This window comes from Pezoporus flaviventris, unplaced genomic scaffold (assembly GCF_033815535.1).
Source record: "Pezoporus flaviventris isolate CSIRO_AGI_PZ_B2104156 unplaced genomic scaffold, CSIRO_AGI_Pfla_v1 ptg000041l, whole genome shotgun sequence".
Classification (NCBI taxonomy): Eukaryota; Metazoa; Chordata; class Aves; order Psittaciformes; family Psittacidae; genus Pezoporus; species Pezoporus flaviventris.
The window spans coordinates 6,518,391-6,532,317 of record NW_026892589.1 but is presented as its reverse complement, the minus strand read 5'-3'; the positions used below and the strand labels follow the sequence as shown (position 1 = coordinate 6,532,317).

The window sequence follows — 13,927 nt, the reverse complement described above, 5'->3', positions numbered from 1 at the left end:
CCTAATATGATGACTGTGACATTCTTTACGTGTAGCATGGGAATCTTCCAAGTAATGGTTTATGCAGAACAAAGAAATGCTGCATGGAGGGATGAGAGAAGCCCAGAAAGATAAAACACTGTGAAATACCGTTTGTCTCGTTGCAGCATGGCACAAGTATAAGGCAGTGTAGCTCTTTGGGCATCTTACTACCGAGATCGCTGTTTAAAAAAACCCAACCAAACAGGTACTTCATTAATACGTATTTTTTGCAGTCTCACACCTACAGTATTTTAACCTACAGGAGTAGTTCATCCTTACTCCATTCTTTCCTCCTGCATCAGCTGAGTAGCTCATGCCAGATGAGCTACAAACTCCTCCATCACTGTGTATACACTTTGGTGATATCAATGCATTTTCCTTCAGGAGGATCATAGCCAGGGAGCGGTGGGGTGTAACTGGGTCCATCTCTCTCAAAGGGGAAAAGCCCCTTATCTCGCCTGATTGCTGCTTGATACAACTCCTCCGACTCAAGGCGCAGTTCCTTTAGTGCCTCTTGCTGAGCTTCTACCATGCTCCGAATTGCTTTCTTTTCTGCATTATCTTGTTTCTGCTTAAACAAACACCACTTTTTCAGAAGTAAAACTCTTCTTTCAGTCTCCTCAGGTGACAGGTCAGGAAGACTTCGCACCCTGATGCAAAGTAAAACAACAGTGTCATAAAAATAGCCTGCACCCCAAAGAGCAAATCAGGGCAAACAACAAACCACCAAAAAACCCCATCAAACCCAGAGAGTACGTTCCCTTCATACAGCGTCTGTCTCTGAGGTTTTCCAGTTGGTCAAACAGGAAATTCATGTTACTGTTTTATTTCCACTACTTCTAGCAGTGGAAGCAGATAAAATTTATTTTCCATGTTTTTGTCTTGGTGGAAGCGGACAAGGTTTTGTCCCAAGGCTGGCGCTATGTTCCTGTTTTGCAGAGACAGAATAAGTGTTTCTACCATGCATGCAAGCACACAGTGAAAGACTGACCTGTTGCTATCTGAGTACTTCACTGGTGTTATAAAATCCTCAATTGGAATCAATTCGGGGGCAGTTTTTTCCAACTTTTTAATCCTCTTTTTCATACGATCCTTCTGTGCTTGCTCTCTCTTCACATCTACCTTCTTCTTCTTCTTTGGTTGCGCTCTGCAAGGGAAAAAATGGGTGTAAAAGAAAGCAGGTATTTTGTCATTGAATTACAAACCAGCAGCCTTCACCTCCACTTTGCTTTTCTAAGTACTGTTCCTTCCTATTGCTTAATTTGGTCTCCAGTGAGGTTCCTGCCATGACCTTTATTCAAGTAATGCAGTTTTCCAGGTGATAGCAGTATGTCCTGTGAGATTTGCTGCAGGGAGCCCTGTGCCTACCTGAGAAAAGCAACCTCCAACTTTGTGCTTAACATCAGAATGACATGAGGAAGTGCCACAAAAATTGAACTGAATTGTTGTTCAGGTGCAGCAGAGTGGGTAACAGGTTTATCTGCAAGTATTCCCGTCATCCCACATTAAAGAGGAGGGTGAGTGGTTTCACACATCCTTCTAAAATTTCCACACTTGGAACCAAATTCAGGCTGCAGATGTTACTCTGCTGTTGTACTTCCTCATGCAGATCCAGTATTCCCAAGGTAACATGCGGCACATTCCCCAAACACAGACTAAACCCTCACAGTGGGCCTGTGGTGGGGTATCACTCCTGCCTTGCAGACTGAACAAACAGCTGCTGTGGTGTGAAACAGCCTCTCTGATGGTACCAAACAGCAGCATGAGTATTTTAAGTCTAGTTGCATCAAAATAAAACAGATACCAAAATGTAGCCATACATAAATGCAGGCGGTCCAGTGTAACACTTCATAGTTCAGTGTTTTCTGTTCAAGGCTTTCATTTGCATTGGTGCTCAGAGGAGCACAGCATAAATCTGAGTATCTCAAACCACGTTCCGTGGCTGAGGAAGCAAATACACACATGCATCAAGTAGTTACCATTAAATTCTCAGGAGGCTGACAGTCCTCAACAAGTGTCACATACGGTGACTGAAAAGCAGACACCTACAGTTAAAAGTTAATTTGGACTTTAAGAAATCTGCATTTCCCTATGGATGAAATCACCTCCATATAACTCCATGGAAGCTGCTCACCTCATGGGGAGAGATGCCCTGAATGCCAGCACCGAACTCTGCCAGTGACTCCCTCGGGATGCAACTGCCTGGGGCAGCCAGGAACTGAGGAAGGAAATAGGACATAAAGCATGAAGAGAAGCTGACTGTGATGCCATTGATTCTGCACAAGAGCTATTCATTAGTTATAATAAATATATATAGTTAATAATATTAGTTGTATACAGTTGTATTTTATATATATATGAATCACAACACTGGGATTTGAATCATCTTGGCTACTTAATTCATGACAGTATACAGTGTGTGCCCGGACACTCTACAGTGGGTAAACTACACCCAGAATGTGGGTTGTCAGTGGGGTGAACCTGCAGGGCACCGGCGGGTGAAGCAGGTACAGCTTTAACGATCAGAGCAATCCTGTTCTTAAGCCCTGGTATCGGCTTCTGAGGTGCGATTCTGGAAGCAGAGCCCCCCACCGTTCCCATCAGGAGGGCCGATGCCGTTCCTCACGCCTCGGCAGACCGCACCAGAACAAGAAGCGGCCCCGGTGCCCGGAACCAGACCCGCGGGCACGAGGAGCCCCGGGAGAGCGAGGCCGCCCCGCGCAGGGCGGGCCATGGAGGGGCAGTGCATGACCCGCGCAAGGGCCGCTCCGCCGGGCCTCCCCCCGGGGCGCCGTGACCGCCCCAGCCCTACCTGAGCCGGGCCCCGCAGAGCCCGCGGGACGCCGCCGCCAACATGGCTCCAGGTCAGTGCCAGCGGTGCGCCCGCAGAAACCCGCCGGCCGCGCTCCGACTGCCGCGACCCCAGTTCCGTCTCACAAACGTTCCGGGAGTGGAGCGATGTGTTTGGTGCCGCCCGGGCCCCGCCCCTCCCGGCCCCGCCCCTCCCGGCCCCGCCCCGCCGCCATGGCCGCTCTCCGCCCGGCAGGGGGCGCCCGCCCATCCGGCCTCTCGCGCCCGCCCTGGAGGCGGGGCGGCGGTGCCTCGCGGGATCTCGCCCCCCGCCGGCCGAGGCGGGGGAACGCCGGTGCTCGGGGGCGGCTGTTTCCCGCCGGGCCGGTTTGGCGGTTGCCAGGCGCCGAGTTCCGGCGTTGCCGGGAGCCGCCGGGAGCGGAGCAGGGGATGCGGCCGGGCGACGGCGGCTGCGGCACGAGCGGCGCCGGGGCATGGAGCAGCGCTGAGGCGGCTCCGGCCGGCCGAGGGGGCGGGCAGAGCGGCGCGCGGCGGGGGCCCATGGTGGCCGGCGGCCGCTGAGCTCCGCCGCTCGCTCGGCCGCGGAGGCAGCCCGGGTGGAGCCGCCCTGGGGTCCCGAGGGCGGAGGCCGGCGGGGGCCCCGGGCGGGGAACAATGAAGCTCCTGAAGCCGACCTGGGTCAACCACAATGGTGAGTGCGGGCCGGGCGCACCGCCGGGCAGCAGGTGCCGCGGGGCCGGCGGGCAGGTGCGGCGGGGTACCGGGCAGCGGGGCCGCGGAGGGGGGGTGTCGGCGACCCGGGGCGGTGGGTGAGGAGGGGCGCGGCGCGGCACACGTGGGGGGCGAGTTGGAACGCGGGCGAGCGGTGGCCGGGCCGGGGCAGCGGGGCCGTTCAGGAGCTGCCACCCCGCAGGCTGCGGGCGGCCGCGGCGTGCTCGGGGCCCCGCCGCTTCGGCGGGCGGTGCGGGCAGGTGCCGCGGGGCGGCCGGGAGCGGGGAGCAACAAGTCCTCGGTCCCGGGCGTCCGGGTTGCGCGGGGACAGCGGGAGAGGTGCGAGACCGCCCCGGGATGCAGAGGAGTGGGATGCGCGGGGTGCGGAGCTCGGCCGAGCCCGTCCTCCGGAAGATGGCTGAGGGTGCCGCGCCGGCGGCCGTTGGAGCGGCGCTGGCGGTGGCCGCGGGGACAGGTCCGCTCTGGGGCCGCTGCTGGGACCTGCCGGCAGCATTGGGCAGCTCCGTCCGCGTGGGAGCACAGAGGGGTGGTTTGGGTCAAGCGTGGTCTGTGAGAGAGCGGAGGCTGTCGGGCAGCGACCGAGGTGCCCCGCGGGATGGTGGATGGACGGATGTCCCGTGCCAGCGCGCTGCACTGGCCACGGTGGTCCCGCGTTACTGAGTCAAGTTCAGTGTTAGAGCCCCCCCCCCCGCAATAGGCTGCAGCGCTGTTCGCCATGGACGGAAAAGATTCTGCTGATGCTGCTTGTGAAACAGCTCCCTGAATTTGTGTAGTATCCTGCCCGCCACTCGGGCGGTTCTGAACAGCTTTGTGAGCTGAGGCACTCAGAATGAAGTGTCGCTGCAGACAGAAAGCTCTGAGCTTTCCTGGTGTGGTGAGCACAGGACAGCATTGGTGTTATGTATTTACAGTGCTTATGGTAATTTTCCAGTGTAATATCGTCCTGCTCCTGGCAAAGCCGTGAGAATAAATCTAACATGAAAAACTGCCCTGTGTTGATGCAAGTTTTGTCCACGGATCCATGGGTACAGCTTTATTTGAACTGCAAATCTTACACCCTGGTATAAATGTCAACAGCTGAACTCCTCTACAATAAAACCAGACCAGAGACCGCCTTATTCAAGTGTGTGCTTTGAGTTAAAAACCGCAGATACAGCTTTGCAGCTGCCTTTCTGCATGTGTTGATGTCTTTGTAATCATAGAATCATAGAATCGTTAGGGTTGGAAAGGACCTTAAGATCATCCAGTTCCATCCCCCCTGCCATGGGCAGGGACACCTTACGCTAAATCATATCACCCAAGGCCTCGTCCAACCTGGTCTTGAACACTGCCAGGGATGGAGCATTCACAACCTCCCTGGGCAACCTGTTCCAGTGCCTCACCACCCTAACAGGAAAGAACTTCCTTCTTATATCCAACCTAAACTTCCCCTGTTTAATCGTGCTTCAGGTTTTAAGAGTAGTAATTTAAGCCTTGGGATGCATTTCACATGCATCTCTACTTGAACTACTCCACAGGGACTGTACAGTCAGGAGATGGACCCAGACTTTTGACACAAGGTACTTTATGTGAGGTGTTTTCTACCCTTCTGCTTGGTTGATCTAAACAAATGTCACATTTCCATGTTAACCTCCACCTGCCTGTGGGCAGATGATCCTGTGCTTCTCTGGAGCTCCAGTGGGAGCATGCTTTTGACCTGAACCTTTGCAGGTCACAAGGATTAGATCTGTAACTTCTTTCTGTATTTCTTTAGCGGGTGCACCGTGTGGTGAGGGTGCGTGTTTGAAATCAGTAGCAACTTAAAATGCATCTCACCGCTGCAGAAGACGGCCTTCAGCCAAGCAGCCCACAGCGGAGCTCCATTTACGAAGCCCTTGATACTCTGCCTCGTGGATAATGAGTGAGCCAGGGCCTTGATGGTCCCAGCTTTTATTCCCATGTCTGCTGCTGTCCTGCTGGGATGAGTTTGGGCAAGTCACTTTGTCACAGTTTCACCACCTGCAAAACAGACGTTCATCACTAGCTTCATTTGTAAAATGCTCTAAGGTCTGCAAACCTACAAGGACTGCAGAACGTTCATGTGTGCTTGTCCCTGGGGCAGGGCGTGCAGGATAAAAACTGGGGAGTTCAGTCAGCCTCTTTTAACGTGCCTGGGTTCCAGATCCTGTGGGCATCGCTGCAGGCAAGGAGTCTCCATTGCTCTTAATGGGTCTACCTGCGTGCTGCGAAACCTCTCCAGAAACAGGGTAAACATCATTTATATTCACTCTGTGTCCTGGAGACTTGCTGTGGTTCTGTGTAAAAGGAGTTTTTAAACTTTTATTTTCTGCACGGGCACAAGAGGCTGCTTCTCTGCTGTTGGTTTATGAGCAAGAGTCCTCACAGTTTCTCCCACACACCAGGTCAAGGTGCTGTCTTTCCCTTCTCCCCATTCAGTTTTGGGGTTTTTACCTTAGTGAATGGGCTAGAATGGGTTTAATGATGCTTACAGGCATACAGCTCCATGAGATACTGGAAGTTAGCGTCATAGCTGGGAAATCCAGTACACCTGCAAACCATGTGCCGCTCACCCAAGATGCTGTTTGCAGTAAAAGCACTTTAGCACGTTTTGGCCCTACAGGTTTTTGCCTTGGAGTTCTTAATGTCACTTTATCTGAGTACTTACTGGAAATGTTTCTTCTTCAGATGCATTTTCCATAAGCTTTTCACACTCTTAATATGGGTTTATTAGGTTTTGCATGAAACTCTCATATCACTGTGGCCTTCTCTTCCACATTTCATTGACTTAAAGCAAGGAAGAACATTGAAACATGCAATCTAATAGTGGGGGCAGGAATAGATGACTAAGATACAGATGGTGCCTTTGCTTCTCCTTCCCAGTTTTCCATTCAGCACCTCTCTAAAGATGCATCACGTATCCAACAGTCGTATGTATGTATTTGGCACACAGGGTTTTGCAAGCCCAGGTCATTAAAGCTGGCAAATACAGGCACATGCTGAGCCCTGCAGGAAAGGAGGTCTCTTGACATTCCCAGAAACCCAGGCAAATCCCAAGGTGCTGTTCATGTATAACAACTTGTAGAAATCAGAGCCTGCTTTTGTTTAAATATGAGCACAGAGTTTATTATCTCTCCAAGCTGTAATGGTGGAATGTAAATATTTGAATTGATTTGTGACTCATGTTGGATGTTATATATCAGATAGGCTGGAAGTAAAATGAATAGGAAGTCATTCATCCTGTGGTAGGGATGAACATGAAATTGTCTTTATATTCTGTTGACTATTGCCTAAAGGTAAATAACAAGCAAAAAAAGATGCAATATTGAAAATAGCCTTTTTTTTTCTTCAGCTGGTATCTTTTCTTAAAGATGGGACCTTCTTGGGTTTGAATTACCTCACTTGGAACTTCTCCTTCCAGGCTTCTTTCATTATTGATAGTTCTTTAAGTACATAATACATATTTGGCTTCTTTAAACAAATAATCCAACAGGACATCTGGTCTATCATAAGGTGTTCTGTTTTAAATGAACCCGGTTTGCTTCCTCATGCAATGTGATGCTGGGAGCTTCCATAGTTTAAACTTTCTTTTGTTTCTTTAGCTATTATTACAAGAGGACAAAATGCCGTTTTAATGTTCCTGCTTAAGTATCACATTTTGGTTTGATACATGATTACTGTTAGAAAATTGAACACATCTTCAGTTTGGGGCATTGGAAAGCATTCAGCCTCTTTGAAACAGGGACCTTGTGCCTTTTGGCTTGTTTCAGCAGGATCTAACAACAAAGTCCGAGGAGGACCGAGGAGGGAGGCAGTTGCTATCAAAGGACAGCTCGTCCTCCATTGCTTTGAGAAAATGATGGAAGTAAGGAAGAACACAGTGTCTGTGATCAGTTTGTGAACCACAAGGAGTATGGAACAAGTCTTGCAGCTTTAACCTGTGACAGTTATCCTCTACTGTAAATGGTATTGCCTTGATAACGGTACCCTGGAGGAAAGAGCACCCTGGGAATGACCTTGTCTTGCTAAATTTCTGTCCTGTGATCACTTAATCTGTTCTCTTCTTGTAATCATTTGACATCCCTGGATGGAGAAAACTGCAAACAAGTATTAAGTCTTGGTTTACTTGGGCAAGCAATCTCATAATTACGGAACTTGTTCTGTGTTGTAAGGGGTAGACAGAAAAGTGTGGAGAGCAAACTTATTAAAAACATACGTTCCTTCTAGGTTGTGAAAGCGCTGATAGCTGATCCCAAGCAGTTGCTTTACTAGTGATCCTTTTTACTAATCTAATTGAATCATAACAAGCCCCCTGTTTCTCAATAGCCAAGAGAAGCACATGCAGCTCTGGAGCAGGACACTGGGAAGATTCCCCTTTCCAAGCTGGTGCTTTGGCCTTCAAATGCCTCTTGTAGCTGATGTTGAAACTTTGAACCTCTGCTGTGAACTCCGGGTGTTTCACCTATTTGTGTGCTTGTGAATATGAGTATGTGACAGAACTGACTTGAAACTTCGTGTAGTGTTTGTGCTAGATAGGAACTGAATTCTTTGTGATGTTGATAATGCTGCTTTCTAGTAAATAGAGAAGCTACGACTCCTTTCTGAGCGTTGGCCAAAGGGTCCTAATCAGATGCTCTCTAGCCTGGATTACATCACCGTGAGTCTCTTAAGGTCCCCGGTGCTGAAACACACAGCAACTACTGCTGCCTGAAAAATGGATGCAAGTGGTCATTTTAGCTGAAGAGGTAGAAGCTCAGGTTCTGACATCCAGTAGCTACTGCTTCCTGTAGGCATCCAGACAGGGCTGCTGCTACGCTTGGCTTCACCAAAAGGTCACTGCAGCCAGAGCCAGGAATCAAATCCTGATGCCTTGTCCTGAGCAAGATCATTAAGTAGTTGCTTCCCTCTTTGGTTTCCTATTGTCAGTTTAAGTTCATGGGTTCCTCCACGAATAAATAAAACATGGCATTTTGCAGTTGTTTGCATTTGGATTAATGCAGATGTTTATTACAAAGAGGGTGTGACAGGTTGAGGCTGGGTGTAGTTTGACAGATTTCCTGTATATGAAAACTGGAAGACTCTTATCTGTACAAACTCCTAGAAGTCTGGAACTTGATTTACTAAAGTAATGTTTCTAGGGAGAAAAAGCAGGTCTTTAAAGGTTAACCACTGGATGCATCTGGACTCTGCTGGTGAGACTGTGATGTATGAAACCAGTCCAGTTTATTAGGAAGTATCCCTCAGATGGAAACCATATTTACTTGGCTCTTACAGGAGATGAATTTGACAGGCCTCATGTTCACAAGTCATTGGATGTTAAGCTTATTGGCAAATTCTGTGAAAAGCCCAAGTTTCCTGGTAGGTCATTGTTCATGGCTCCCCTTCCTAGTTGAGCCATGCAGGAAACTTGATTTGTTGTTGAGGGCTTCATTTATTACTGCCAGTTTTCCCAAGCACAAAGTCCATACCCTTTTTAAACCGTCTATAAAATAATGTCCCATGACCTGACAACTTCCTCTGAGGTCTGAGATTTTAGGGTTATAATAATTTAAGAAAATACCTGCTCAGTGTTTGTTAGACAAAAAAAAAACAAATCTGTGCTAGGAAAATAACTAAAAACTTTATCGTGCTACAGAAATACCTGGATGATTGTGTTTGAGCACTGTCTTCAAAGACAGTTCCCCTCTATCTCATAAAATACAGGAGAGTTGAAGGAGGCTTACAGTGGAGTGACCAGAATGATCAAAAGCGAGAGACAGCTTTTGTACAAGGCATGGCCAAGTGGGAGTCTTTGGGCCAAGAGTGGGAAAGTGGAGCTGGAGACATGATGAACGTTTGTAGAGCTGTGAGCAGCAGCAAAGGGGCGAATGATTGAATTTATAGTGGAAAAGCCTGTTGAGGGCCTCTGATACAAGAAGTGGGAGTCGAAAATCTTTTGGAGATGGGCAGTTATCCTAGGAAGAAACATTGTGTCCTTGTCATGCTTAGGGAGATACCCAGTGCTGGTTTCTGCGCACAGAGTGCTGGGCTCGGTGGACATTTTCCCTGCTGTGTTGTGGCTGATTTTAAGCATTTATGGTGAATTTGTAGCTAAGTTACCGCTGGCTCCATAAATAAACTTGCTAAATTTCACCAACCCTGTTTGTGGATCTGTGCAAACACTCTGCCTGGAAGGAGAAAGACAGCTGATGCTACTGCTCCTCTAGCGTTGTGCTCTTAAGATAAGGCAGAAACTGGAGAGGCTATGAGAGTTTATAAAGCACCTAGGAAGGGCAAGATAGATGTTTGTTTCTTGCCTGTGCTTCTCTAAATATTCAACTTAGCCCTGTCTTCAGTTGCATTCAAGTTAATACAGTACAAAAGATAGAACTGGCACAACGAGCTGAAGAAAAGCCACAGCTATGTCTCAGGTTGTGTTTTATGTGGCCTAAAGGACTTGGAAGGAATGTAAGTTGAGTGCCATCTTACTGTGCTTAAGGTCTTTGCTTGGCTGCCTGTAGAAATTTTAAGGGGAATCACATGTCACTTTTAGCATAAATCCAAGTAAAATAAACCTTAGAGCAAGTCACCATAAAGAAAATCAAAGTTGCCATGAAGCAAAATGCATACCCCACAAAAAGTAAGAAATACTGGATATTTGGATGGGGGTTTTGTTAGCAGTTTAGTATCAATGAATTTGGATGCTAAAACCTATCACTGGGTAAATTCTCCAAGTTTTATCTTTTTAAGTCTTAACATATTGTGAAGACGCAGTGAAGAGTTGAGATAGAGGGAAATTTATTGAGTAACCCTGGTATACGGGTACCAGTTCTTTTGGCTCTGAGATAAACTGCCTTATTTTGTACTGGCACATGTGTGATCTTGCTTGCAGAAGCATTCCACTTTGAAAGGGTTGGGACTGCTGCCAAAAAATTATCTGAATGTGGAAATCACGTGTGTTCCTTCAAGTAATCCTTAGTGGTAGCTCTTTGAGCATCACTGAAAGGGCAATAAGCTTACTTCTCCCCTCTTCCTTCTCCTTCTGCAAAGGTTAAAAGAACTCCGAACCTGTAGGAGAGTGTGTGATCCAGTGGTTGGAGCAGAATAGGTTAGAGAGGGTTGTCTGGTTTCCAGAGCTGTTCCCCAGCTATATTAGTTATTTGCTGTAGAGTTGACATTTTTGGAAGATTACTAGTTTTCTTCTAAAGATGTAACATGTGGAGAACCGAAGGATTTAAGAGTTAGTACTAGAGTTGGTTAGTCTTCCTCTGTCTGTGTGGAAGCTATAAAAATAGAAGCTAGTATTTGGGTAGAAGAGTTTCATAGCAACAGAATCTGAGGTAATTGTGTGCCCAAGAGATGCAGTCTGAGACTGGGGAGGACTGAAAAACACAAAACCAGAAACCAGAACAAAACTTGCTTCAGGTCATCAGCTAACGAACTGTAGAAACCTGGAAGGAATTCCTTACTCAAATCAGTTTTGCCTCGTTGGCATTTGCTTTGTGGTGTTACTTAGCTTTGAGGCATTTGGCATATCCTGCTGGATTAAGTGTCCTTGATTATCACTGGTTTGTTATGGCTTGATAACTCCCATAAACTTTTAATAGGCTGGCATTTCTGTAATTAGCTTGCTTTCGACTCATAGTCAGCTGTAAATCTTAACAACTGTAGTGTTTAGAAGAAGGAAGTTATTTGCCATCTAGAAGAGTTATGGTTCTTTTGGCATTACTGCATTCTCTTGGCTGTAAAACAATTCACGTTTGCTGCTTGTTCTCTAATTCCAGGAAAGCCAATATTTTCAGTGGACATTCATCCAGATGGGACCAAGTTTGCAACAGGAGGACAAGGTGTGTTTGCATACTGACAGAAGTTTGAATTTTGGGCTGTAATAATAATCTTGTGCCTTCACAACACTTGAATGGGTTTGACCCTTTTAAAAACACATCACTTATCTCTGAGAAACAGATCATTGTGTAAGTCATTAAAATGTATTGGCAAGTGCTGCTGTTACTGCAGAAGGCAGGGTTGTGTTTTCTGATGTGCTCATCCTTGTGGACATCGTTGAGATAGACAGAAGCTGCAGTAATTACTTGTGGCTATACTGGCCAAATTTCTTCTTTGAAGAGGAACTGAATGTGAAGTGGGGCTTTTTGACCTGCTAAACACTAGAACTATTGGGACAAAAAAATCCAATTATATAAATGGAATAGCTTAAGAAATAGATGCAAAAATATTATGTGGATCACAATAGTGAATAATTTTATGTTGGCTACAATAATTGCAATGTCAGATTTGAATCTATCTTTTTTAAAATACAATCTTATTATAACTAGTTCATCCCTACAATTGCCATCAGTTGTGCACAGTATGAGTTTTGAACAAGGCTGTATAACTTTTAAGAGCTTCAGGAAAAATAAACCACTTCTGGCTTGGTGTAACTATATCTGAATGGCATCTGTACTCAGATGCTTCTGGTAATGCCTCAATTTTATCTCAGTTTCAGAACAGATGTTTAGGTTGAGAAACCTTTTTGTATGTATTTAAAAGGGGTGGGTGGGCTTTTTGTTCTCTTACAGGTCAGGATTCTGGGAAAGTTGTAATCTGGAATATGGCTCCTGTCCTGAAAGAGGAAGATGAAAAGAATGAAAATATCCCCAAGATGCTTTGTCAGATGGACAATCACTTAGGTAACAAAGATTATTCTTTTTTTGTTTTACCTTTTTTAAGCATTTCATGTTTTACAAAAGTCATGCCCTGTTCAGTGGTGAAGAATCAATACCATACAGCAGAGTCGTCTCATACTTTGCTTGTATACTGGTTTAGATGCGCAGCAGAAAATGTTGGGGAAATGTAGGAAACTGCACAGAGAAATACAGTTACCTTTGGAAATCTCCCTGTGAGCTTTTTCCAGCTGTGGCCATCAAGTAGTTGTAATGCACATTCTAAGGAACTGGGAAGCTCTGAAGGAAAGGGCAAGAGAAGAAATAAGTATAAAAGAAATATCATATGAAGTGTCTTGTTGTAGTTCTAAATTATTCTGGATCCATTGCACATTACATTTGAAGGAAGTATGGTTACCTGAAGAGCTGTCCCTTCTTCAAGATGCATCATCTTCAAGATACATCATCTCTTTTGTGCCCTCTTAATCCTATCTCAGTTACCACAAGCAGTTTTCTTCGTTAGATGAATATTAATCTTTCTTCTTTTGAGCTACTTCTGGTGAAGCTTTTTTAAATAAGGAGTAGGCTTTTAAAATAAGAAGTTCCTCAACTGCTGCTGAAAGATAAGTACTAATTCATTTATCTAAAGCAGGCAGAGTAACTGTTACAAGTGGAAAAAGCACACTTAAATCCTAACCGTTTCCTGTCAAGTTTTGGTTATTACAAACTCTGCCCCAGTCCTGAGCCACTTATTCTCATGTTTCATCTTACAAACTTTTTTTTCCTACATTTCAGCATGTGTGAACTGTGTGCGATGGTCAAACAATGGAGTTTACTTGGCTTCAGGGGGAGATGACAAGTTGATTATGGTGTGGAAACGAGCTGCGTAAGCATATTTCTTCCTTCCTGATTTTATGTTGTATTTTAAGTAGGTTACTCTGTCGCATCTCTTAATGTTTCTTCCCTGTGCTGGTCTTTCGTAAGCTCACTGTTTCTTCTGGTGCACAAGGGGCTAAAACCTGGTATGGGAGATTTGATGTCCTGTCTCTTGGGCTGGAGTGTGTCTACCTGGGCAGTCTCTCTTCTGCCAAGGAGCTGAGGCATTTTCTTCTGTACTTGAAGAAAGCTTCCTGATGAGATTTGAAGAGTTATCTTAAATGCTAATTTTTTTTTACTATTTGTAGAAATTGTACGGTTTATTGAAGCTGATTTTTAATAACTGGAATTCCTTTCTGTTAAAAAAAAAGAGTTTTTTCCCTTCAGTTTTCATTGCAGAAATAAATGTAAAAAAGAAGTGTACTGTGCATCTGATTAGCAAGAAAGTTTGAAGAACTTGAGGTTGTTCTGTTGTTAACTTTCTCTTTTTTAATTAGGTACATTGGACCTAGCACTGTGTTTGGTTCTAGTAGCAAACTTACTAATGTTGAGCAGTGGAGGTGTGTATCGATACTCAGAAGCCATTCAGGGGGTAAGTTAAAAGGTGTTGAATGAACGTAATTTGCATGTATTTGGGAGGGGAAAAAAGAACCTTTTCAGTTTTTCCTCAAAAAGTACGTATTTGATGGCAACTCAGACACTACTTCTAAAAGCATCAATGAAAATCTAAAAGAAAATGGCATTTTTAATCAAATGCTGATTTTCATACAAGTCACTTAGGCAAAGTAGCAGAAAACTTCCAGCAACTACTGTAGTAGAAAAATTACCAGCTAAGGAACTTATATTTTGCT

The 13,927-nt window shown here is 45.9% G+C and overlaps 2 protein-coding genes across 3 annotated transcripts in view; one reads left to right on the top strand and one right to left on the bottom strand.

The window, feature by feature from the left end:
• Positions 1–229: 229 nt before the first annotated feature.
• On the bottom strand, positions 230–2,307 carry MRPL40 (mitochondrial ribosomal protein L40). The gene is made up of 3 exons (XM_061465611.1): positions 2,156–2,307; positions 1,013–1,168; positions 230–671 (listed from the first exon to the last, which is right to left on the bottom strand). The coding sequence occupies exons 1-3, from the start codon at positions 2,290–2,292 to the stop codon at positions 362–364; spliced, it is 603 nt and encodes a 200-aa protein (XP_061321595.1). The 5' UTR covers positions 2,293–2,307; the 3' UTR covers positions 230–361.
• A 1,027-nt stretch (positions 2,308–3,334) lies between these two features.
• LOC133275562 (protein HIRA) overlaps positions 3,335–13,927 on the top strand; it is a 36,904-nt gene continuing 26,311 nt past the window's right edge. Inside the window, exons 1-5 of one of the 2 annotated variants that reach the window (XM_061465579.1) lie at positions 3,335–3,523; positions 11,325–11,387; positions 12,117–12,227; positions 12,996–13,086; positions 13,574–13,668. In XM_061465579.1, coding sequence (XP_061321563.1) covers positions 3,487–3,523; positions 11,325–11,387; positions 12,117–12,227; positions 12,996–13,086; positions 13,574–13,668 — 397 coding nt within the window. In that variant the 5' untranslated portion in view covers positions 3,335–3,486. Of the gene's footprint in view, positions 3,524–11,324; positions 11,388–11,443; positions 11,514–12,116; positions 12,228–12,995; positions 13,087–13,573; positions 13,669–13,927 lie in introns of those variants that run through there. The other variant, XM_061465580.1, reaches the window with a different exon arrangement.

What these genes read in the sequence shown, in the direction of transcription:
- MRPL40 (XM_061465611.1), bottom strand. Translation starts at nt 2,292, where the DNA reads ATGGCATCACAGTCAGCTTCTCTTCATGCTTTATGTCCTATTTCCTTC. An exon ending in AGGGCATCTCTCCCCATGAG is followed by an intron (nt 1,169 to 2,155) that starts GTGAGCAGCTTC and finishes TTTCCCTTGCAG; the next exon opens with AGCGCAACCAAAGAAGAAGA. An exon ending in AAGTACTCAGATAGCAACAG is followed by an intron (nt 672 to 1,012) that starts GTCAGTCTTTCA and finishes ACTTTGCATCAG; the next exon opens with GGTGCGAAGTCTTCCTGACC.